Source organism: Lagopus muta, chromosome 1 (assembly GCF_023343835.1).
Source record: "Lagopus muta isolate bLagMut1 chromosome 1, bLagMut1 primary, whole genome shotgun sequence".
Lineage (NCBI taxonomy): Eukaryota > Metazoa > Chordata > Aves > Galliformes > Phasianidae > Lagopus > Lagopus muta.
The window spans coordinates 111926118-111952735 of record NC_064433.1 but is presented as its reverse complement, the minus strand read 5'-3'; the positions used below and the strand labels follow the sequence as shown (position 1 = coordinate 111952735).

At 42.8% G+C, this 26618-nt stretch overlaps 1 protein-coding gene across 1 annotated transcript in view; it reads left to right on the top strand.

Annotated features, from left to right (window-relative positions):
• The window catches only part of TSPAN7 (tetraspanin 7), an 88606-nt gene that overhangs the window by 44950 nt on the left and 17038 nt on the right, over nt 1-26618 (top strand). Inside the window, exon 2 of the mRNA XM_048933914.1 lies at nt 25542-25730. Within this exon, the coding sequence (XP_048789871.1) occupies nt 25542-25730 (189 nt within the window). The remainder of the gene's footprint in view (nt 1-25541; nt 25731-26618) is intronic.

The window sequence follows — 26618 nt, the reverse complement described above, 5'->3', positions numbered from 1 at the left end:
GCACAGCAAGGGCCACCCAACATCCTTCTTTCAGTGATCTGCCATTGTGTCCCCCTTCTAGTCAGCTCAAATTTAGGGGGACATGGCCTTACTAGAGCTTGTGTGCTCCATCACTAGGGCAGCCTCCAGCACCCTCCTCCTCTGGAAGATGAGCTGTCTGTGCTGCAGATGCAGCTGCCAAGGGAAGGTTTTCTTGAGCAAGTGTGCAGGTTGCTGTGTGGCATGACATGGCTTTCAAGGGCAATCTAGCTTGGACCTGAATTTAACAGCTGCACAGCTGTAGTAAGTTTCCTGATGGCTTTTTGGAGCACAAGAGGAAACAGCTGGACTTTGCTTAGATGTCAAAGCATCATATGATGATGTTCTGCACAGTATGAAATGTCTGAGAACAAAATGGGTCCTAGCTGTCTTAAGGGTGGATTATCAATATCATTTGCAATCTTTGAGGCTCTTTTGCTGCCATTTGCTGCCCACGGAGGTGGTGGGGTCACCATCCCTGGAGGTTTTCAAGAAGCGTGGAGATATAGCACTGAGGAACATGGTCAGTAGGCATAGTGGGAATGGGCTTGTGGTTGGACTAGGTGGTCTTAGTGGTCTTTTCCAACCTTAATGATTCTGTGATTCTATAAACCAGATCCCTAGTACTATCCTTAGAGGGCAGCAGGGTTTGTGTATTTCTTTAACAGAGAGCAGTCTTACATACTTGTGGTCTCACCTCAAATTTTCCTTGTTAAGCAGCTGACCACAGTGTATTTGGAGAAGGGAATCAGTTCACAGCAGAACAGGGGCATTTTCGAGGCACAGGAAGAATATTAATCAGTCATAGTTAACAGCAGTAAGTATTTGCATACCAATGACTGCTTTTCTTTACATCTGTTCTTACAAAAGAGTTACATATAAGTAAAGCATATAAGACTTTACAGATGGGCTGTAAAATATGAATATAAACATTGTGGAGACATTTGCTGTTTCATTTCATTATGTCTCTTCGTTTGCTGTCTTACTTTATCACTCTTCCTTTTTTGTCTTATCAGTCTGCATTTCCTCTGTTCCCTCTTGGCAAAGTTATTTTCAAGCGGCACCGGCTGTGAGTGTGCTGATGCTCGTGCAGCACTGTCCCCATCTATTGCCCGCTGCCACTGGAGCATGTCTTGGTGCGGCTGGCTAAGCAGGAGCGGTGGGAAATGCAGCCCACAAATGGACAAGGGCTGGTAAGCCGGAAGACAGAATTTATTTTGCTGTCATCATGACAGTGGATCCTTTTCCAGTGATATATTCAGGACACTTGGATGCCAGTGGGAGGAAGTGCAGCATAAGAGCATGTAGAGAGAAAAGCCCTTCAGGAAAACATTGAAAATACTATTCGTGGGTCAGGAAGCAAATTAAGGATGACAGTGCTGCATGTACAGTGGTGGCTGTGGTCAGCCTGTGGTGTCCTGTTGGACCGATGGTGCAGGCTTTTCCTCGCAGGGAGGAACAAAGTTTTTAGGCATGCTGCTTTTGTTTTTAAAAGGAAGTAACTGCTGCATTGGCGTAGCCCTCAGAAAATTCAGGTCTGTGGGGAAGTTCAGGCTACTCCACTTCTATTTTAGGCCCATGAAAAATAATTGCATTCCAGCCATCTTTATTTTGTCAATTCTGTGCTGCATTAAGCATTCCCACTAAGTGGAAAGCATGTTTGTGACTCAGAGCTGTGGCAAATGTGGTGTTAGACCTCTGTGTTTCCTGGAAAACCAGAGTTTGGAGCTACCAAACTCAGCCAGGACCTCATGCTGGAGTGATACAGCGTGTGATGAGCTGTGGATTAGTGTCATTTCCATCTTTCTGTACGTACTTTGCCACAATGGTAAAACTTTATTTATGCCATTTGACATAAAGTAGCATCTGTAAGAGGGTGAGGCATAATGATTGATTAGCAGCCCAGCTGACTGCCTTTGTATCTATTGCTTCAAAATATGTTGACCTGCTTGCTTCAGTTGAAGCTGCATGCTCTTTGCCCTCCTCCTGCCATGGGTTACTTTTCACGGAACAATCCAAAGACTTCTCAAGGCTTTCTCTTAGTAATCAGGTTGCTCTTGGCCATCCCTGGAGCAATTTTTTAATTTCTTGACAATGTCCCCTGTGCTAGCTGCTCTGACTGCAAGCTCCTCCAAATAAATAAATAAATAAATAAATAAAATTAACACAGTAGCCCTGGGTAATGTTCATTCTGCTTATCCATTCTGCTAGTGTGCTTTGCTGCGATAAAAGGAATGACTGTCACTTGAGATAGCTGGAAAAGGAGATGAGGGATTTATTCAGCAGAGTTCAAACTGTAGTGTTTGAGTTTTCAGGGAGCCAGCAGGTACCAGTGACTAGCGTGAGGTGGAAGATGGCATGGTATCAGAGACATGACTATAATCCAAGCCACAAAGGTTGCTCCTCTTCTCCCTCCTTCCACCAAAAAGAAGGAAGCTCTTGGCTCTTGTTCCTTGACCGGTGGAAGATGGCTTTAATGGTCTTCTACATTGTGTCTTTGCAATTAAAACACTATGTGAGGGCCATCCTTCTGCCCCTTCTGCTGGGCCTTGAGCACTGGGAGGTGGGGGGGTTGAACCCTGAGAGGACCACAGGTGAGGATCACCACTGTGTGTGGATGCTTGGGGCCAGTGTCGGGGGGGTGAGGCAGTGTTTAGACCTTGGCTTTCAGGAAGAATGCCTAGGCACTCCCACACAGCTTTACCTGCTGGCTCAGACCTTTCTGTCTTGGAGCCCATCGTGTGCTTGTTTGACTCCAGTTTCCAGGATGGTCAGCCTTGTATGGCCTGGGGATATTGTGAAGAAGATGACACATGAGTGTTACATTCAGGCAATCCTGAAGCTTTCTCCAGCAAAGTGCTATCTTTACATGGAACTGGCTGACCAGAGAAGTGGTAGAGTCACCATCCCTGGAGGTGTTCAGGAACCCTGTGGATGTGGCACTGAGGGACATGGGCAGTGGGCATGGTGTGATGGGCTGCTAGTTGGATTTTAGCGGTCTTCTCCAACCTTAATGACTAGGAACGTGGCATGGAGGCTGCTTGAGGCTCCTCCTTGTCAGAGGCAAAACCAGTCAGGCCAAACAGATAGGGCCTATCTGGGATCTTGTGTGAGGTGAATTTTCATGAGAGTGTTTTTAGGAACAGGTAAATTGGCATATTTTGAGTTTTTGTTGTCCTGATACATGATGCCATCAGTTATTAGAAGTGCTGCTGTTTTGTTGTCTTTTACTTCTAAGGTCCCTTCTGACCCAAGCCATTCTATGATTCTATGAGTCTATGAAATAAATTTGTTCAGAAATTCTGGTCAACTATTTATGTTGTTTTCTTGCTATGTCTTAAATGCTTAAAGTTGGTTCAGAACCGAGTATTTGTAATTGCTCTATATTCACTTATTTTTAACTTGACTCTAAGCCCCAAAGCAACCAAGCAGAAAAAGTATTTAATAACAGAGAAACATAGAGAACAGTGCACACAGCACAGTGTGGTTAGCATCCCTCAGCAAAAAAGATTAAGTGTTACTGTTGTCAGTGAAGCTTTGGGAGGTGAAGGGGGGGGGGGGGGGGGGAAGGGAGAGGGGAAATGTCTGATCCACTTAATGCAAAGTATAAATTGATGTCGCTTTAATTTTCTTCTTGTAAGATTTACTGCTTTACATGTAAATACCAGCCAGTGATGTTCCTATGCTAGACTTCCTATTCATATGGAGAATGTGTTCATCGACTGGAACTTAACTGATCACACAGAGTTAAGGGGAGGATAATAAAAAGCTATGGAGTGAATAATGGAAGGATTTAAAAAATGAGGCATGGGGGGTAGGAGATAGAATACAGTGTGATTTTGGAGGTAAAACTACAGTTGAGATTAAATGTGTATTTGTGGGTATCTGACTGATCTAATGTTTTTCAGAAAATTACCTTGTAATTGTTAAATCTGCCTCCTTTATGGGTAGGATTAGGTTTGTTAAATACACACGCAAAGAGGAGAACGCTCACTGGTTCTGTGCAGCACCACTTGTGTGAATCTTAATTTGGAGTGGAATGCTTTTCATTCCTACTTTAGTTCATACATGTATGGTTCATGTTTTGCTTTTCTGCAAAAGTATTGTCAAAATATGAGCCTTTGTAAAGGAGCTTAGCGGTAGGAGAGAGTTTAAGATAAGAAACTGTTACCATTTTTAGAGGAACTATTTGAGGAAGAAAGAGTGGCCATGCTATTAGGCTAAAAATGCATCTTCTGAACAGCTGTATGGAATTAGCGCCTAATAATTCTGTGTCTGCATTTAATCACTTTCACTATCATAGAGTTTTAATTAAAGGCTGACTTTGCCTTTTCCCCAATTAGTTTCCTATTTTAACCTCTGTGCTTAGTGAGACGTGGTCACAGGAGCTCTGTTGAACGTTCTCAGCGCTGTCTGTAAAGAAAGAAAACAACTAGGAAAAGCACATTAATAGCAGCTCTCTTAGAAACACTCAAGCATTTCATTAGTAGTTGTAAGCCAGAGAAACAATAGGAAGGGCCTTATTAGAGGAGAGATGGTAAACGGGAAATTGGTAATAGAAAACCAAAGTTTGATAATCCCCCCTAACAACGGCAACATCGTCTTATTATCTGTGTGTTTGCATTTCCATCATGCCCTGATCACAGGTTTCTAAGGCCACGCAATAAATAACAAACCAACCTTAACGAGCAAGAAAAACAATACGGTGGCTCAGCGCCAGCAAAAAATGCTGTGCAGCCATCTGCTCAGAATCAGCCCAACCAGTGCTTTGTGAGCGGGTAGTACAGATCATTCCTGAAGGCCTGATGGTCAAAATGTCACTGATTTTATGTTCTTAGCAAAGTGTATTTAATGTGACCTTTTCATTACAGAACCAGTCTCCACTAGTGTTTCTAGTTACATATCTATGTTTAAAGTTCATTGTAAGCATATAGCGTCTATATTAAAAGGCTAAGGGTAGGGAGATGAAAGAGTGTTTTGGTATGTTACCCTAAGACAACTTAAATGAAAAAATGAATAAATGACAGGAGATGTGGGAAAAGGGACAGGTTAATACAGGTATGAGTGGCCAGAAAAGGTAATGTTTATGTTTATGTAGGTTTCTGCAGTTGTTTAGTTACTTAACGGTGCAGATGAGTCCTAGGGTTTTCAGGTGGCCTGGCAGCTGGACCTCAGTGCAGCAAAAGACAGACTTTGGAAAAAGGGTGCCTGTTTTCGATTGCGTTATCCCTTCTGAATGCTTGGTGCTTCTGAGACTTCCCTGTTCGTATATTGGCCTCCTCACGACCTCTGATAATCTGGTTTTTAGTTATGTTAGAGCTATGAAAGCTGCTCCCCTGTGTTTTATCTGTGGGCTGTGGTGCCCATTCCTGGGCAGTGCCTTCATGGTTCCATCGCTAGTTCATATTGACAGGCAAGCACCAATATTGGGATTAAGGGCTGAGAGAGCAAAGAACTAAATAGAGGTCATCGCTGCTTAGCATTTATATAACTGAAATCTGATAATGTGAGTGGGCTGTATCCTCCAAGTGCCTCAGTGGATGGAGACTTGTGAGCTTTTCTTTCAGTATTTCTGTATAGTTGGGCAGTATTCTTATGTGGGTGTGAGTGCTCTTTGTACTTGAAGGAGCTAATCACTTGCTTATGTATTAAGAAAGGAATAACGAGATCTGAAAACCATTAAGTAACACTGAATGGATTTACTCAGACAGCCATACATGATTGATGATACTGAGCTAGGGTTTGTAGGTTTAACAGGCATTGTTGGGTTGGAATGGAAAACCAGTAAACAAGAATGAGATCTTCCTCAGAAATACTTGTGCTCGTTTTTCAGCCAGTTCTCATTTAACCTGGCTGTTATTGATAGCCACTTGGGCCATGTGTGCTTGTGAATAAGAGATTGTGGCTGGGAACTAACCTTAGACCTTGCATTTATACAGTTGTGAGAATGACTCTATAGACAGTAAACAGATATGTTAGAATTGGTGTGCAAATGCATGCCCAATGTGTTGTGGGCATTCAGTGCTGGCAGCTCAGATGCAGAGTTGCTTGGTCTCCCAGGTGGTATGGATTACTTCAAGCTTCTGTCTGCTTCAGGGTTTGGGTTCCTCTCTGTGCTGAGCAAAGACCAGGAAAAGCAGAAGTTTCTTAGAGGGAAGCCAGCAACGTTAAAAGACAGATTGTATGTTATAGCACTAAAAGATATGACATTAATATGGCTTTTTTTTGTGCATAGGTGTTTCTAGGACTGTAGAAATGTTTGATGGAAAGCACCTCCAGGAGTGAGCAACCTGACTCCTTGCTGCCACTGCTATCTGTATCATCTGATGCCTTTATAAATTGGCCAAGCTCTTCTCCAAGCCAACAGGCTGTTGCCTTCAACAGTCCTGTGCAAAATCTATTCAGAAGCTCATTTGTATAGGGTTAAACTCCTAATTTTATCTCAGTTTGATACTGTTGTAGTTTTGAACCCAAACCCATGCAGCTCCCCAGCAGATCTGAAGGACAGTGGGACTTACTGCTGTGCTGTATTCAGCAGATCAAGCCACCATCTTCTGGTCTTTCCTTATACAGTGGGTTGACCAGAGATGGAATAGCTGACCATTTCTTCCCTGGACCTTTCCCACTCTCATTTTATCATATTTCAGCATAAATATCCAGAACTATTTCTCAACTCTATCAATGCTTTCTTGTGTAGCACTCCTATTTCTGGGTACATGCTTGAAATGTGTCGTTTGTACAAGATTTTGTCACACCTGCATTGCACTGGTGGCATTTAATATTCATCTTCTGAACACCTGGTATCTGAACAGTCTTGCATCTGTAACTCCTGACTGCTGAGACCAGCGTGTGGCAAACGCCTGTGTTCTTGTGCAGAAGACTCCTCTCAGTTCATTGTGCGCCTTTTGTTCTGGTCTTACACTTGTCCATTTCCTCCATCATCCTCTGTGTGACAGTATTTTTCACATTGAAAGTGCTGGCCAAATTATATCACTGGTAAAATTTCCTTAAGATATCCCTATTTTTTTGAAACCTTCTTCTGTAAAAACAGTCAGACTGAATGCAGAATGCCTGATGGATTTCTCCACTGATTCCAACAGTTTTGCCACCAGCAAAAAGCTACAGCAGCTTTCCCCACTTTCCCAGCTCCTTTATCAGATTTTGTACAGCTCTGTCCTGTTTTCTTTGTGGTGCTCTGTCAGCAGGTTTACTGAAGGGAACTCAGACAGTTCCTGTGGTATTTCTGTTGTCTAAAAAGTGAGTCAGCTTTTCAGGAAGATTTCTTGGGATTAGCTTGCAATAACTAAGCTTTAGTAAGCTATCTTGCATGGCTTTATACCATTTTCTACTTATCTCCATACTTTCATTTAATAGAGCAAGTCAGACAAACATTTGGTTTTGTTGTTGTTAAGAAAAAAGACATCTGTTTAAATTAATAAGGCTTTTTTTCCCCTTTCATTTACCAGCAGTACTCCAGGTAATGTTGCTGGAGATGTACACTGGTGACCTTTGTTTGAAAGTTAATGCTGGCTTTAAGTTTTGAAAGAAACATGTTCATAATATTTATGCATTTTAATGGAACATGATCAGTTTAAGAACTAGCAGTGGAAACAACCCCTTGCTGATAGCCTGCTGCCAGGTGCCAACCATTCCAAATGGAGCAGGCAGCAGCTCTTACCAAAAGGTAAGCTAAATTGCAAATGAAAAAATACATCTTTTTTTTTTGTTTTTCCCCAATAGGTAGCACTTATTTTTCTATTTCTGTTGACACTTTGTCAGTATGAACAACGAAAGTGAGCTCACCAATTTCTAGTAGGTTTTAATTTCCACTTTATCTTTGCTTTCTTAAACAGTGCCATTCCTATAAAGATGCTGCAATAGGGCATTTCCTTGCACTGAGTTAAAAATATCCATTTGAATGAGAAAATTTTTGATCTGGAACCTGTGTAAATGTGTTTCAGAGGCCTTTCCAGATCAGAATTTTCCAGCAAATTTGATCAGGTGGTGCCCTTTCATTCCATCCACTACTTCTGTCCCTTGTTTTGCATTCTTGGGAGTTGAATTCCCTATGTCAGATCAGCACAAAGGGGAATTTGCCTGTGTCTGTGTGGTCCTGTTGGGAAAAAGGACAGTGTATGTAAAAAGAACATTTATTCATGACAGTTGAAGCACAGATTGCTTTGAAAGATGCTTGAAGTATTCTTCATATGGTATCAGAAAGTGAATAATATGGTACAGTAGAAAATAAAGTGCCTATGTAGGATTGTCCTTGCTTTTACAAGCGTGTCCTCTTATGTTTGGATTCAGAGTCAGGCTGTAACAAACTAAACATGAATATTCATTCTGTGTGTTTGTACGTCTGAAGGATTTGATTTGTGCTTCTGACCTATGCTTAACATAAGGTTGGAGTACTTCACACTGGATCCTGCTGGTGTTTTCATGTTCACAAGTATCCATTTGCATTTCTTTCCAAAACCATTGTTTCATTGTAATCATGACAAACTAAGTAGATGTTTTGAATCTTCATTTTCTCAGGTAACAGCACTGGTCTAACATCAGAGCTACTGTGTATTGCTAGATCAAACTACCCAGGGACTTTGAAGCAGATCAGGTAGTTATTGAGGAAAGAATAGATTGTTGAAGAAAATTATGAGAAGTTCATGTACATGACTGCAAGGCAGAAGATCCAGTCAAGAATAGAAAAAAATTCCACTCTTTTAACATAATCTTTGGTGGACAGAGGAGAAAGGGAGGGCAATAATGGCTGTTTTTGACAAGCCCATTCTACCCCTGCCACCTACAGGTGCAACTTTGAGCAGCAGTTGAGACTCTGAATACCCTATGATTTTTAAACTCCATGGACAAAATTATTCTGTTCACATTAGGCAACTCCTTTGAAATCAAGTGGCAGAGAGAAGAGGTTATGTGTGTTTTATTTAGGCAGTTGAGTGGGAGCAATATTTATTAATTTACTCTAAGACATATAGGAAGACTGATAAAGAAACTTTGGGAACATACCTATGCATCGGGATAGGCAAAGACAAACTCAGAGGTGAAAGGGGGAGAGCATCTGAAACAGAAACGCCTGAGGAAGGTGTTACCCTTGCTTCCGTGTAGTAATGCCGTATGAGACAATTGTCCAAGCTGAACTGGTAGTTGAATTGGCTTTCTCTTCTTGGAAGGCCGTGGAGTTGTAACAGCCCAAGGCACAGTCTAGACATGTTTGTAATACTTAAATGGAGAATGCCTCTCTGGGGTTCACTAGCAGGAGAAAATGCTGCTATACGCTGGAGTCATTCTGCTCTACCTTTCTCTACCCAGCAGATGTGGCTTTTGAGTGGACCTCTGTGGAAGGAGGAGGTCTAAAACCATTGAAAGCTTGGGAAGCTCCTCTTTGTTCTTTTGTTGTTGTTGGCTTTCATGTGTTTTGGACTGGCATTTAGAAAAGAATGAACCTACCTCTGAGTTGGAGAGTCCAAGTGCTTGTCAGGCATGCCCAGAGGGGATGCCCAGCCACTTCTGAGGAGTGAAACATGGCGATGGAGTAAAATAGCAGCCCAAGATGAAGGAGAAGGAGGGAAAGGTGGCACAGCCCCCTAAAACAGTTCTAATTTTCTTTTTTTTTTTTTTTTTTCTTGAGGAAAACATATTTTTCTTATCAAAATTTGCTTTGTTGTGTGCTTATCTCTGCTATTTTCTCTATTTCAGTTTTCCTGCTTTCCCTCAGTATTTATCTTCTTTCCATTCCTGCTCTCTGAGTAACTGAATGTACTGCTGTGCTGTCAACTGTAGCACAAAATAGCTATGGTAAAACTTCTTCCAAACATTATGTACTTTAGGGCCAAGCCTTGAACTGTACTGGCAATAATATTTATGTATAATGGGGGAACATGTTGTTATATTGTGGGAACATTCTCATGTTCTGATTTCCCAATCTAAACGAACCATTTCAGTAAAAATAGAATTACCTATTGAGAACTTGACATCCTCTTATTATATGTATGGTGTATCCACTGAGTAGGTAGCAATAGCAGACCAAATACATCATAATATTCTAGACTTAGCAGGCTACCTTCAGGTTTGCTTTCAGCCTTGTCTCGGATGTAATGCTGAGGTCTGGTTTTTTTCCCATTGAGGAGTACGGGGACATCCATGTGTGCAGCAGTGCTAGAAGTACTGAGCGGTGCCCGCTTGTTAGGACTGCCATGCATTAGTCCTCTCCGGTGTCACAGGGCTATGACTCCTGTCCACAGCTGGGGAACTAATAAAGGCAAGTCATTCAGCAGGAATCTATGAACCTAGTGGTCTGAGAGTCAAATCTTGTTGTGTGATTGTAAAAGACAGAAGGGGTTGGTTGTAAGTGATTTGTATTGCACAGTCTTTTTTTTTTCCTTCTTAATTACAAAATGTCAGTATTACAGAATGCCACCTTTTCTAATTGGCAAGCCATTCGTTTGGTATTTCATTTATGTTATGCATTGTGTTGGAGTAACCTGTAGGTCAATGAGTTTCAGCCCATGTGTGTTTGAACTGCAGTGTATCTGAAGCAGCTTTTGAAAGTCTGGCCCTTTTGGTGCAAGCAAAAAGCATTTGTTCATGTTAAATTGTCTAGCTCTTCATGTTTTTTGATGTGGCATGTTTTGAGGTGCTTGCTATTGACAGTGAAAGCATCTCTGCAACTGCAGTCCAGCAAACATTTGCTGTGTCAGGTGTTTGCGGTGTAGAAGCTTGTAGCAGAATGCCAAGATTGTTCCAGGTATGAAGGAAATGTATATGAAACAGTGGAAAAAAGGTTAAAGAACAGCATGTGTTAACTGCTGTGGAACATTCTTTATATTAGTTCATTCAAGGAACCAGACAGCAAGAAGCAGAAGAAAAACCTAACCCGAAGATGGCATAGTCTCATGAAGAATAAGACTGGAGCCGTAGGATGGCTGGATAAAGAAAACAAAACAGCAGTGACATTCAGGAATATTTCTGAGCAGAGTAAAGCAAAATAATGAAGCAGTAGATTCCAGGTGATATTCCCTCCCAGGAGGTATGGAGGATGAGCCCCAAATCTTTGTTTTCTTCCCATGAAGAAGAACCAAGGTGTTGTTAGGACTAGATGTCCAATGTTTCCTGAACTCTGCGGTGTGCACTGGAGATCCTGGCTAGACTGACTGGGTGGGCACGAGCGTCCGATGCTTATTTGAACATGAGTGTCCCTAAGAAAAATCAGCATAGGAGTTTTGTATAATGAATTTGTGTTGTTGTTCCACAAAGTCTTACTCTGAGCTTTATTACACTAATCTCCTGCAATTCCAGTATTTATAGATGGAGATGTGAGAGATAATGTAGATAGACTCTCTCAGCAAAGTTTCTGTTATTTGTCTTCTCGGCAGGCTGATCTGGGAGCACTTGAATGGAAATAACCTGATTTTAAAGAACTGAAACATAGGCATACCAAAATCCCAGGGCTTTGTCAGGGCTACCATGGCTGGAAGGAGGCTTTGTTGTGCATTTTACCCCCTTGAATCCTAGGAAGGTACATGTTTCCTGAGCTTTGTCCTCAGCAGTGGCCAGCCAGAAATCCCTGACAGCCTGGAATGCTTGGAAGCCATGACATCCATCTGTTAATTAAAAAGAAAAAAAAAGAAAAAGAAAAAGAAAAAAAAAGACAGTCTTTGTATTTTTATATATTAATTAAGCAGGAGGATGTGCACCTTTTCTATATGCCTGGAGTACTGATGTGGAAGCACTGCAGTGTGTCAGCAACATGATTGGCAACACAAAATTGAAGAGGGACATCTGGACTTCTCCAATAGCTTTTTGTCTAGTTTTTTTTTCTTTCTCTCTCTCTCTCTCTCTTGCTTTAATTATATGTGGGTGAGAGCAGCAACTTTATTTGCTGTGCCTTTTTTGCTGATAGCACTGTTTTTGCAGGCAGGCAGGCTCCAGTACCTTAAGCTTTTCATAGCCCATTTGGTAAGCCACCATGTCAGTGGCGTGTCATCCTAGATTAAGAGTAAGCATCAGCTAGAGCCAGATAGAATGGCAAATCTGGGAGCTACTTCCCTGCCTGCAGCCAGTCACAGCATGGTCTTAGTGACAGCTGCTGGCAGCGTGTAGTAAGAGCTGCTGAAGTAAAGTAGGAAAGCTTCATAAACGTATGGGAGAGAGTAATGGGCTAGGAATCTGTATGGCTCATGCCCAGCCTTTTAATGCCTTCCATTTTCTCTCGTTAGTAGGTGGCTCCCCAAATTGGAACCATTTAAGATCATAGATGAGGCTTGAGCAAGCATGGCTGGCAACCGTGCAGACATGAATTTTACAACGACCGATCAAATGAAATAAAGCAGAATGATGTGTATAATGATGGGAGCATTAGCTTGTCTTACTGTTAATATGAATGCTAGTAAGATAAATATTGGATTTCTGTAAATAAACTATCATTATGCTAGTGTGAGACCTTCCTCCAGACTGTAATTCTTCCTGAAAAAGAGACGATAGTTTTCTTTTCAACGGGAGCCCTGCACTGAATCATTTCCTTTAATTGCTGTTCTAAAATATATAACAGGTTTTTTTTAATGCCTACTTTTTATATTTATGTTTTTACTTTCCATTAATTGCAGTATTTCCATTCAAGCTTGAAAATGAAATTGCTTCCTCAATGTATTTCTTGTCTGCTCTATGTAAACATGGGCTTTTTTTATTAGCCTTGTTCCAGTGAAGCTGAGAGCACACCAGAGCTGAATGCACCAAGAGGCTTCTCTCAGCTGTCCTATTTACAGGCATTTTAAAGAGAACGCAGAAAAGCTGCCATGGAGGGCAAACCTCATCTCTTTCTCTTATGGAGAATTCATCTTTTGTGCTGGGGACTGGTCTGAGAAAGCTTCATCATGGAATTTATCCTTAATTGGGTGCAACTATCTACTAGTTAAACCTCAGGTTTCCTTTTTTTTTCTGAATGTGCCTCACCGCTCTTTCTGAGAAGAAATTGTTCCTAATATCCAACCTTAACCCTGAAGGCCATTCCCTCTCATCCTATCTCTGTTTGTAAGAGAACTATAAGGTCTCCCCCAAACCTCCTCTTCTCCAGGCTGAACAACCCCAGTTCCCCATAAGACTTGTGCTCCAGATCCTTCACAGCTCTGTTTCCCTTCTCTGGACACAATCCAGAGCCTCGTTGTCTTTCTTGTAGTGAGGGGCCCGAAGCTGAACAAAGCACTCAGGGTGCAGTCTCACCAGTGCCAAGTTTTGGGAGATGTGGGCAGTGATTACATGAAGCTGCTTCTGCCCTGCTTTTGGCAGGTGGTAGAGAACAGCACCAGGCACCATGATGGCTGCTCAGCACTGCCTTTAGTGTGCCTGCTGCAGGCAGCCCAGCAAGGCTTCCTGGTGCCTTGATTTGTAAGTGTGAGTGTGAATGGTGTGTGCCAGAACGAGGGATCGTGATAAAGTCCTTCTCTCCTTCTTCTTTTAAACAGCCCACCTACTTCATTTATTTGCTTTGATTTTCAGTGCATTTGGTTAGCGACTATGTTAGCATATGTTAAAACCTGACTGGAGCTGATGAGATGCTTAGCAAAAGAGTAGACATATTTCTAAGTGATTCATCGTTAATAGCAGTAAAATGTGCAAAGCTGGGTACAATTTGGCCCATCTGTCATTAGGTACATCTCTGTAGCTTTCTGAAGAAAAGAAGCCTTGAAGGAGAAATGAGCAAATGAGCTGCAAGTGCTGCATGTGGTGTGTGAGAGTTTGGTCCATACCTTCTGCAAACCTCTTGCTGCATCTCATGCAGAAGGAGCATGCTTGCTCAGAAGTTTTTAGGTCTGTCGCTGTTTTTGACGAAGGATGTTCTGCAGGCCATCAGTATTGGAGGTCTGAATGGTCTGCAAAGGAGACCGGCAACCACTGCACCAAAAGACTTCTTAGGTTCTTCTGAAGGGTTTCAGAGCAGCTCAGCTACAGTATTAGTGCCTGTGTTCCCAAAGATGCTGTGATGAAGCTTCAGGGTGGGGTAAACGTGCCCCATAGCTTCTGGATCCATATCAAGATGTAAGATGAGTCACAGTAGTGGGAGACCTCTGAATAAAAGCTCTTCTGATGTCCTTACAGTCTTCGTGGATCTGAGCTGCAGATCAGGTTATCCATTTATTGATGACCATACCAGTATCTCTTGTAACTTAAAATAGCATTTTGGAGATGTCTGAGTATTTGCATCTTAGAACAGCATTAAATACAAACAGTATAGTTACCTGTGAGTTATCAAGTGCGTATACCTGTGTGTTACACATATATATATACATATACGTATACACAGAAATGTAAAACACAATTCAGTTGCTTCTTTTATGTAATGCAGGATCTTTTAGTGATCACTTTGCTTACAGACCATGAACTGTTTTGAAACAATATTTATCAACTGTGGACTATTTGTCAACTGTGGACTGTAAGATGTGGAGGTGATCATTTTGAATTTTGGTTCTTAGGGATATTTTTCCTTTAATATAATGTACTGCAAGGCCAGTTCACTGCAGTCTTGTGCTGGATGCTCTGTAGCAAGGAGCATGCTAGGGAGTTGTTCCTTCTCTTCCTCTGTGCTATTGCTCTTGCCCCGTTCAACCAGTCCAGCTTGTGGAACAGTCATCTTTTTTCTGCTGAGGATCAGTATATTCTGATAGCACAGCTTCACAACACAGTTGAGCATCACTTGCTTGAATGACCAGCTTGCTTGCAGATGAAGAGGTGGTATCCCTGTTAAACCTGTGAAGAAGGGTGTTGATATTCACTCTAGCTGAGATCTGATCTTGCATAGGAGAACCCTGACATCTATGCTGTGTTTCAGAGGTGTGTATGTGATTTGTTTGTAGGCAGTTGCTGATTTTAAGGACTGTGCATTCTAAAAATGCACAGTAACACACTGTCACAAATGGCTGCTTCTTTAAGTCTTAGAAGTTAAGAATTGTCAGTACACGGTGTCCATTTGCTGTGCAGGCTCTGGAGGAACTGACAAATTGGAATTTCATCAGCCTTCTTCCTCCTCCTTTTTTTGCTGTTAGGAAGATGCGACTGGAGAGAATACCGTTGGTTATTAAATGCAGAGGAGTGCAGAAAGCATCTGCACACCATAGTTTGTGGGAATGCCTTCCTGTTTGAATTCAAGGCTGATATTTCCTTCCCCTCCCTAAAAAAGTATACGAGTCTTAAAAAGCACTGCTTCTGACTTTGGCTTTGGTTTCTTTAGTAGGAATGGCATGCGGAAAACAATTACAAATGACAAACAGAACAGTATGAAAAACTGCTGTGTAGGTGCTAAGAGAGAGCATTGGACCTTGACTGGGACTAACACAGGTTATTTTGGAGTGGTACAAACCATGATTTGGTGCTCCTTTGCCTTGTTTGGTTGTCTTCTTTGCTTTCTTGGATGCATTGCTACCTGACTTTGGGAGAGGCAGCAGCCAAGGTGTGGGTGAGAGCAAATGTAGATAGCTATAGAGAACATTGCTTTTGATGAGCTGAATTGGGTACACTGAAATGAGAACGCTTGCTTTCTCATGATGACTCATTTGAGCTGAACTGCAACGTGGTGAGGGTGCACTATGTGTACCTCTTTCTCAAACAGTCCTGTATGCACCAGATACGTTTTATGCAACACAGTGCCAGAAAGAGCTGCAAAGAAAACATGGGTTGTGCAAAGGGAGAGAAGGAAGGATGAGAAGTCTTCAGGAGAAAAGAAGTACAGCCTTTCAGGAAGGAAAGGGTGTACAGAAAGAATGACACTTCTCCAACACTTGTAAGAACGATTAGGAGAATGTAAATAACCAGTGGTTTCAATAAAATGGGATCAGTACATTAGGGGTTTAGCTGCAATAATAAAATCCTTTTTAAACTTTAAACAAAGTACTTACCAGATCACTTTGCGTGCTCCCAAGCTGATTTTTCATGGCTTGAACTGCAATGCAGGCTGCAGCTGACGACTACCTTGGCACAGGAGCCCTGGCACTGAGCAGATGGAGGCTGCTTGCCCCTCCCTTCTCTCACAGGTTCCAGCCAATCTGAGTTTATAGCAGACCCCCTGCTCTCCACTTGTGCCGTTGCCCAGCAGCCCCCCTCCCCTCCATGAAGGGACACAAGCTGTCCATTCACCATCTTCTGCAGGCAGTGACCCTAGGACAAGAGGGAATAGCCTCAAGTTGTGCCATGGGAGGTTCAGGTTGGATATTAGGAAACAGTTCTTCTCCAAAAGAGTGGTGAGGCAGTGGCACAGGCTGCCCAGGGAGGTGGTGGAGTCACCATCCCTGGAGGTGTTCAGGAGCCGTGTGGATGTGGCACTGAGGAACATGGGCAGTGGGCATGGTGTGATGGGCTGCTGGTTGGACTAGATGTTCTTAGAGGTCTTTTCCAACCTTAACGATTCTGTGACTGTGAGTCTACCTTCTTCACCCTAGTGGAGATTCCCAGCCTTTGGAGAAGCATCTCTAGGTTGTGTATGCCTTCTTCTCATATCTTTGTGCTGTGAGGGGTGCCTCATAAACCTGTGGTCTGCTACGTGAAAAATCCTTTTCCTGCTCTACTGTTGGCAAATTTAGGAGCTTGAAACTTCTGGCCTTGGTCCCAGCAGCGCGACCTTGAATTTGCAACTACTGAATTTCATCATACATCTATTATCGCCCATTTCTGAGATGTATGTCTGAATGCAAAGTTGTTCCAGGAGACATTCATTCCATTGCTGTTGTATGCTGTGATTAATGAGCTTGTTAATGAGTTTTTAATTCAAGTTTTCTTATTGCTAAATTTTGGCTTTGTAAGGACAGTAGATAAACAATCTGATAGAACTGCTTTGCCTCCAGTCTCCTCAGCCAGCAAAGAGAGCAATCGCTGTAGTTCTCATGCTGCTATGGATATCATTACTGCCTCTCGTTACATTTGGGAGGAAGCTATGTGGGACTTCTGCAGCCCTAATTACAAATATTCAATTGGCATACAGGCAGCAGCATACTAGTGCCTGGTTAGGGATGGAATGGGGCCTATACTGCCCTGCATCTGCCCGAGAGCATCCATGAGCCCAGCAGGCCTGGCTGCTGGTGTTGTTCTCTGGGCACATTGCTGAGGATGGTGCAACAAGAGGCCCTTTTCCACATCCGGACGTTGCACATGTTTGAATGAATGCAGCAAATGAAAAAGAAAAAAGAAAAAAAGGCCAGACTGCTGGATTGTAGCCATGGCTCCAGCTCTCAAGCTCTGAAGTAGTGTTCTCGTCCACCTGTTGCTGCCTTGCCAAAGAGGGGTGGAAAGCGTTATGAGAGCAACATATCTGGACAGAAGTAATCTCTGATTATACAGGCCCAGGGGCTGGTCCGGAGGTGGGATGCAATCCTTTCCATTCCTACAATACAAGGAATTATTCTGATGGTTTCCCTGTGCACACTGTGCCTTTTGGCACACACCACAGTCCTGCTCTGTTACAGAGGCACTACGTTGTGGTGGGTTTAGTGACCACTGAAATACTATGAATCTGGTTATCAGTCATGGATGGTAGGAATGGGCCCTCTTTTGAGAAAAGGATATTCAGAAGATAAATCAAGGAAGGAGCCGCTTAACTGCAGATGGGGTTTTGGCCGTGCAAAGCAGTGCAGCATGTGCAGATCAACCTGTAGGTGTGCTGGCCAGAGCCCTGCTGCAAAGATGCTGCCTTACTGTTGCATCAGGCCTAAACCATAAAATACACACACACTACACTCTTTGTTAGTGCTTCATCCCACAGAAAATGCAATTACTCAGATTACCTTCCCCCAGTGAATTAGAGGAGCATTGGCCTCTTCTCTGGGTGTCAAGAATATCCCTCTGGGGGAGTTAGGGATATGGACACACTCTATTTCCTGTAGGGTCAGTGGTGAGCAGTCTGACCAGTTGTGTTCTGTGTGATCACCTACTGGTCACTTCGATGGCTATTTGAGAGTTGTTATTTTACTTCTTTTCCATAATATGGGTAGCAGCCCTGCCCACAGCAAAGAGGTTGGGATTGAATGACCTTTGAGGTCCCTTTGAACCCAAACCATTCTATGATTCTTAATATTTTAAAACTAGATTTACGTTTTCAGCTCTGAGGATATGAGTGCTGCAGCAACTCACGACAAGCATTCATGCACTTGCAGTAGCATCTCAGCAAGAAAGAGCAGTGAAGCTCACAAATATTTTTGAGGAAGAACTAAGAGTTAAGTCTGCACAGAGGAAGCAGGTTGTTAAGTTTGACGTTAGCATGTCTAATCAAAATCTGTATGTCAGGGCAAACTTATGGCTGTCTGCTGACCCGAATGCTGTAGCTTGCTCCTGCTGGTATTCCTGACTGTTTCTGCAGGGAGGGTACGGACCAGTAGTTTTAATAAACAGGAATCACACTTGAGTATGAACAGTGAGAGCTGTGCTAGGTAATCTGTTTTGTGACAGCAGCTGGTACTAGATGGATGCTCAGCAGTGTGGATCATAATTCAAAGAGATTGCTGGGGCAGAGGGACAAGCCAGGAGCTGCTGGACTTCCTGCCCACTAAGCAGCAGGAGGCAACTGGGAGCTCAAAGATCTGGGCAAAACAGGCAGTGGATTGCAGAGAGGGACAAAATGTAACAAATTCAGGCTGCGGCATTCTTCTTCGCATCCTTTGGGATGGATTTCTTTAGAAAGGCATTGTTTAGGGGGAAGCTGTCAGAAAAAGAGAGGAAGGAGAGGGACAAGCCTGAGTTAGAAAAGATGGGAGACACTAGATTAAAAAAAAAAAAGTTTTTAAAAAGTTCTGACTGAAGCATTTGTTTCATCGGGTTTTTCTTAGCAGCTTCATTTTTTTGTGGAAATACTGGGCTATAACTTTAATAATTGCACCTTTGGTGGTGGTTTTGTGTTGCTGTTTTCTGTCAGTGTGCATCCTTTGTTTTTCCCAAAGCAGACAGAAAGCCATGAAAGAGTTGCCTTCTTCCAAAGACACAGCTTTCTTTTAGTTCCAGCAGCGGTCAGTACTGTGCAAAAGGTAATTGAGGTAGGTCTGTAAGGTACAGTGAAGATGCCCAGATATGAGGACAGAACATTCAGCTGTGTGGCTGGCTTACGTGCATCTCCACATTGCATCACATCTTCTCTTACTGCTTTGCTCCTGCCTCTGAAGAGCTCACACTGACGCTCCAAGGAAGATTTACATCTGGTTTAGTCCCCTGCTGCCTGATGAGAGCCCAGTGAGGGAAGCAAGGATTCAAAGCCAGCCACTCTTCTTGCTCGGCAGGCTGCAAAGCAAGAACATTTTGAATGTGATCCTTCACTTATTTTGGGAAACTCATAAAATTTTCAGAGGTAGGCCAGTTATTTTTAAGCCTTTTCAGACATGCTTTTAACGCAAAGTATGCTCTGGATGCTGTCAAGGTCGACCATTTCTTTGTGACAGTTTCCCTCCCTTGGGGAAATATCTGGTAGATGTAATTAGCTGTGTGCCTTGGTCCTCTCTCATTTCCTCACAGCCTGCCTCACAACCAATCACTAGGCCTTTCAGTTTCAGCCAAGATGGATCACATGAATTCTTGTCTGCCTTGCCATGGCTTTGTACATTTGATGTACAGACATTCTCTAACCTGTTTGAGAAGATTGCATCAGAATAGTTCTGAGACAGCATACCTCTACTGTGGTACAAGGAGGCTGGTGTTTGGAAATCAAGTAGCTGACATGGGTATTTTTCCATTAACCATTTTCTGCTGTTTTGGATCTCTTTTTAAGTTACACACATTTTGCATTCCTTTACCAAGGGTGTGAATATGAAATAAAATAAAATTAAAAAAAAAATGCCAACAACAATGAGATCTCGATTTATGAAGCTCACCTCCTGTTTCTTGTCTGTGGATAAAGAACTAATCCAGAGAAATGCTGAACTCTCTCAGATGCTTTGAAGTCAGTAGGGCTTGTTGCGTGCTCGGCATCAATGAGTATTGGGTACCAAGTCTTATTTTGCCAGAGCTTAGGAAGCAAAATAGCTGACATCTGTAATGAACAGGAGGACATGAATTATGTAGACAAATAAACTAGCAATTACTGCTGCACATTTATCTTCACCTCTGTAAATGATAAACTTTAATGTTCCATATGGAAGCCCTGTGTATAAATTAGTTTCTCTGCATTTGGGGCTGTTGAAATCTCTGTGGATGTGAGATGGAGTTCCTTTTATATCTCCTATCTCAGTTTGAGGCAGCAGCTCCCTCTATGCCATGCTGCAAATGCTCTGTGAGATTTTGGGTGTGAAGAAAGCAGACTTCATTAGGATGCTGTGTGCATCCCACTTGAAGGAGTATACAGTGTTTTCCTGAGTAATTCTGATGGAATTAAAGATAGAGTACTTTCAGAAGTTATTCTCTGATTCTCTTCTCTTATTTATGTATTTCTTCCCCGTTACCCAGGGGAAGAGGGAGTTGATAGTTTAATCTTCATCCTGATACTATTAAAATAAGTAATTCCTAGGCATTTTTGTATTGTGCCTCATTGAGAAACTGGATGTGTTCAGTCTTACTTCTGATTTCAGAAATACATGGCATTATTAAATTATCATTCTCTTCCTAGCTTCTATAAAGCTGCAGCATATCCTTGTATAAAAGCTATTGGCCATGTCTTTGTCTGCATGTTTCCTAGAAGGATAAGGTTTATTGGACAAGTGAAGTTACACCTAGCATTTAGTTCGGTTGTATGTCTGCCTGACTGAAGCATGCTAGCTTTTTCACCCCATCCAGTCAGCTCCAGGATTGGAGACAGTAAGGACCATGACATTGAGAACATCCATACTAACTCTGAAGGAAGGCAAATGAACTAGAAAGCTCGCTTTTTACTATCAGTTTTAAACTAAAATAGAGGAGGTTAGATGTTGGGCAGAAATCCTGTACTTAAATGATAGTGAGGTGCTGGCACAGCTGCCCAGAGGAGCTGTGGTGCCCCATCCCTGGAGGCTCAAGGCCAGGTTGGATGGGGCCCCGGGCAGCCTGAGCTGGTGGGGAGCAGCCCTGCCCATGGCAGGGGTTGGGCTGGGTGGGCTTTGAGGTCCCTTCCAACCCAAACTGTTCTGTGATTCTATGAAAATCAGTGACTGGTGAAATGTATCAGTGATTATATGCTTAAGAAGAAGCAGAGCAAGATGCTTTGGTGGTCTCTGTGTTGTCCTACTGACAAACCCCCGTTTGTTCAAATGCTGAATAAGAGTAACTATACGTAGAGACATTAACTGTAAAGCAGCAGGAGATGATTTAGATTGAAACACTCTATGGGTACTTCATTTCAGTGGAGTTTTTCTTGGAAAATGACCAGGTTGCCTACCTGCTTCATTTCCTGCCATCTAGTCGGTCAAGGGTTTCGGAGCTGTGTTTGCCAAGCCTGAGTTCAGGAGCAATGAAGTGTGAGACTTTCTAGCTCTAAACAATACAATTTCTAGTTGTGTGTAGTCTTTATAATCTTTGTCTTGCTTGGATATATGTTTGATTTTTTTTTCTCCTATAAAATGGTTGACTTAATGATGGGCAGTCCTGGTGATGTTGTATTGAATGCTGCATCTCAAGTTTCCATGCTGAAGAAAAATGAGTCTTAGGGCTTCTGCAGTAGTGAATTTTTGTAAGGCCCTACAAGGCATAATCTATCTTCAAAGAAATCCAGGATGAAATATCTTCTTAATAATGTTTAAGACTGGAGCAATAGCACAGAAAAGAACAAAAAATTGCATAGTGGTTTCTTACTCCTTTTTAGATCCTGAAGCACTGGGGGACGTGGTTACTAGGCATTGTGGTGATGGGTTTATGGTTGGATTAGATGATTTAGAGATCTTTTCTAACCTTAATGATTCTATGGTTTAAACCTTGTCACCATGTCACAACCAGGGCCACATAAGTAAAAGCTGAGGCCTAGTGGCGCAGCTTGGGCCCTTCATGCCTCCCCTATGCCATGGGAGTCCCATTCTACCAAAGGACAGCTGCTGACCTTTCTCTCACAGTTCCTAATGTTTGGGCAAGATCTTCCCTATTGGCTCTTTTTAGAGGCAAATCTTTTTTGTTTTGTTTTGGTTTGTTTGTTTGTTTGTTTTCTTTCCAGTGCTTGTTTGAATGTGCCGCTCCAGATTGCTGGTCTGGGGCTCTGCAGTTTCTTCTGTGCCTGCTGTAGAGCTCGGGTCTGGTTGTACTTTGAGACAACATGGCTTTGTATTAGCAGGGACACCGTGCCATTTCCAGGACAAATCTTAATTCCTAGTAAGGAAGGCCAAATTTTGCTGCTGCTCTCCTGCCCTATCTGTGCCAGCTTTTGCAGATGCTTATTTGTAATGTAGCTGTGGACTGTGATCCGTGGCTCAGGCAGGCTCTAAAAGGCTTTTAGCAACTCTCCTGTGTCTGCTAGGAGAGCTGAAGTATCTCCAGGGGATGACATGTTAATGTTAACATGTTAATGTACATGTTAATATGCACGTATGTGCTGCCATTTATCTTGGTGATTTGCTGATGTCTTTTCAAAGAAAGAAATATGTACATGCACAAACATACATGAGAAAGGCTCAGTATTCCAAATGAAAACATACATTTTTCCCCCATGAAATCCAATGTTTTCTAGCGTATATTTCTATAGAAGGTCTGATTTCATAATGAGCAGAGCCTTGGGAAGAGTAAGGATAGCTCTGAGCACCCTCTCAACATTCTGAGATCTAGTGACTAAAATCTAACAGAGCATTCCAAGGTGTAATGTTTTTTTCCTTGAAGAGCAGAGAAGTCTGAAATCTGAATAGCCATTCACCACTGGTGTTTCAGATTTGCTGAGGATAGGTGGCCCTTGGTAGCTTTCGAGTGACAGAAGGAAGCTGCCATCTTTCACCTGGATTTCAAAATGCTTCAGATACCATAACTGCTCAAGATCCTCGTGAAGCAGATGGCGTTACCTGTTTCACTGTGCTTTGATGGAAGCACATTAAACCTTACGCCGCTTCCATTGAAAAGTGTGAATGGAAGGAAAGGGAGTGGGGAAGATGAGGGAAATGAGGGAGAGGCTGTGCACTGCAGGAGGTACTTTAAGTTTACTTTCAGACCTTTCGTTGTGAACGTCCCCACTGCCTTTAAAGAAAGCAGACCTGAAAACCGAAGAGGCAGCCGGTACATAGATTATGTGATGGAACAGAGAGGTTGAGATGAAAAGTATATCTCAAAAATAAGGAAATGAAGTTTGCCTTTGGGTGGAAGTGGGCATTAGTTTGCCACTCATGCTCCGTTAAATAAAGGCCATTAAAAGATCTGCAGGGAAATCTTCTGTTTTTCCCTCTTTATGAGTGCAGCCTGAGGGGCATCTGCAGTCCTTCTCTATGGAAACTTCCCATCTCTCTGCACAGTGACAGATTTGCTGCGATTTTAGCCCTCACCACCAGCTGCAAGATTTCTTTTCACCAGCACTCTATTAAGAAACAAAATGGGGATGAGCCACCAACAGACTTTGCTGTTTCTTCCCCAAGTCTTTCCATGTCATAAACTGGAGAGGAACCCTTGAGATACAGGGAAACCAGACTCTTAAAATGCGCAGTAAAGGGTTATAATTGTTTCAAATAGTGGAGCATAAATGCTTTTTATTGTAAGACCAGAGTTCTCTTTCCAGTGTGAAGCTGCTTGTTTGTTTTGGCAGCAAAGGCCACTTTTACTGCTCCCTAGGGGTTATGGTAAAACTTTCAGCAGCTCAGCTCAGGCACAGAAAACAGCCCTTTGTCCAACCAGAGGCAAGAAACCAAGTTGTGCTCTTTGGATTTCAGAATCCCTTGCAGCTCGCTTCCTGGCTGAGTAAGGACTGAGAGCTTTTCATGATGCTGCACTGAGAGATGAACAGGAGTTGGATCTACTCTTACTCTCCTGTGGGCAAGAGAGCCGAAGTCTTTGCTAGTCTAGAGGTGTGGCAGAAATACCAGCACCTGCTTTGGCAGGTCGGGGGCTAAGGGATGTTTAGGGAAACAGCAGGAATTGGTGGGTTTTTCCAGCAGTGCTGCACCCTGCTGTGCTCTGGGCAGGGAGCCAGACAGGGACATTTCTTTTCCTACAACTCAGAGGTGAGGTGGGGAGGAATACAAGGAGCTAAAAAGAGTTAAAATTACCAGATGAGATTATTTTCTCTGTGTTATAAAAAGAAGTGTATGTTAATTTGATTTTCTCTGCCTGCCCTCCAACCCTTTGGTTTCACTTTAAGCTACTCTTTGACCTCAAGGATAGCAGTGGTACTTCCTTCTGCTCTATGCCCCAACTCCCTCCATTATCTCCATCCCTGCCACTGTCCAGGGAGCTCCACTGGGGATTGCCTTAATGCTTTTAACTTAATTTAAATATATATATGTATATATATATTCTTGTTAGCAATACATTACCACTGGGTTTCCAGGGTGTGAATATCTAATTCACACCTCAGGTAAGAGGCTGGCTGTTCCCAGGGACCCACACTTAGGGGGAAGATTCTGCTCCGCTTGGGGTCTCACTTGCTGAGCAAGGGGAGTGGGAAAAGCTCAGCTTCCAGAGCCACACACTATAAGGGATGCTGTGTTTCTAGAGCTAGGTGCTTGAGCTTTAACAAGGCCAGGTTGATGGGGCCCTGGGTAGCCTGCTCTAGTGAGTGGCATCCCTGCCTGTGGCTGGGGAGTTAGTACTGGGTGAGCTTTGAGGTCCCTTCCAATCCATACCATTCTGTGGCTCTCTGAAAAAGGGCAGGATTTGTAGAAGCAAATTTGGTGGTTGTTCAGTTTTTGTGGCAAAGCTCAGTTGCTGGCTTTTGGTAAGATAGATGGATTTGAGCACCTTTCTTGGCATGCTGTAGAACAGAGAGCCTGTTCCTATCCAGAGTGGGGCTAACAGCAAGCTCTCTATTCTCCCTTGGCAATCATCAGCCTTGCAGTGATTAGCCCTAGTTGTCTGACCTCTGTTTGTGGCCTTAGAATCATAGAATCATAGAATCACTAAGGTTGGAAAAGACCTAAAAGATCACCCAGTCCAACCGTTCACCTATTCCCAATAGCTCCTACTAAACCATGTCCCTCAACACAACATCCAGTCTTTCCTTGAACACCCCCAGGGTCGGTGACTCCACCACCTCCCTGGGCAGTCCATTCCAGTGCCTGACCACCCTTTCTGAAAAGTAATACTTCCTCATGTCCAGCCTGAATCTCCCCTGCCGTAGCTTGAAGCCATTCCCTCTGGTTCTATCACTAATGACACGAGAGAAGAGGCCGACCCCCAGCTCACTACAACCTCCCTTCAGGAAGTTATAGAGAGCAATAAGGTCTCCCCTGAGCCTCCTCTTCTCCAGGCTGAACATTCCCAGCTCCTTCCCAGCTCCTTAATATAACATCTGCAGATACTGGAAATAGTCCATCCCTTTTTCTGTCCATCCCTTTGAAGTTAGTAAAAGTCCTGAGGTCTCCTACCAGCGGAACAGCGCCAATGAGTCTCTTCAGGATCACTGTGTACTGAATTTGGATGTCTTCACTGATAGCTCCTGACGGCTTTCTCCTCTTGCTTTGCAGATCACAGGCGTTATCCTTCTTGCAGTCGGCGTCTGGGGCAAGCTCACTCTAGGCACGTACATCTCTCTCATTGCGGAGAACTCCACCAATGCCCCCTATGTGCTCATTGGGACGGGTACCACAATCATTGTCTTCGGGCTTTTCGGTTGCTTTGCCACTTGTCGTGGCAGCCCATGGATGCTGAAACTGGTAAGTGTGTTGAAGTGCCAAAGTGCAGAAAAAGGGTTTTGTCAATACATTATGATTTCTTGCTCCTACCCCAAGCTTCACCAGATGTTAACATGTTTTTTTAGGCACAGAATCTAGATTTTATGGATCTTAATGTTCAACACATGTTTCTTTTGGATAAAGAAGTGAAAAAAAATACCTGCCAAAGCTAGTTGTTGATTGAGTATGAATGAATTTTGCTACTGCACAGCATACAGGCTCGTGTGTGGCTGAGAGCAAGGGTAAAGTGCCACTGATGAATTACTCCGTGACCAATTCTATGGCCGTTCTGTATTTATGTGAGCCAGACAGGTGTATTTACAGTCTTAAAAATGTGAAATGCATTTGAAATATAGATTAAGGGGATCTTTTTAATACTCTGGTGTGAAATCTACAGAAAAATATTTGATACTTTCTAAATGCATGCCAGCCTTGCTTTTTTTTCCTAACATTCACTCGAATAAAATATGTCAACCCCAGAAAACAAAGCTCTGTACTGTATGTTTTTCCAAAAAGCACTGTGGAACGGAGCTACTCAAAGCAGAGGTACAGCAGTCATCGCTCAGTCCAGTTTAACCTCTCTCACTATAAGTTTCTCTGAGTTTTCCAGTTCACTTTAAAATGCAAAGTTACTAGTAGTTAAACAAATCTGTATCACAGACTGTGTATTTTAGGAATATTCAGGAGCAAAATCTTACATATGTACATATGTAGTCATTTGTTGGGTAGAAATACCACTTATGAAACACTGATATGATAGAAAAGCGCTTGACAGTAAACTCATCTGCTGCCAAAGTATTTTGAGGCCAATTTCCTAAGAAGATGAGCTGATTCTCCCCTTAAAAAGGGCATTGTAAAGGGAGTTAATTT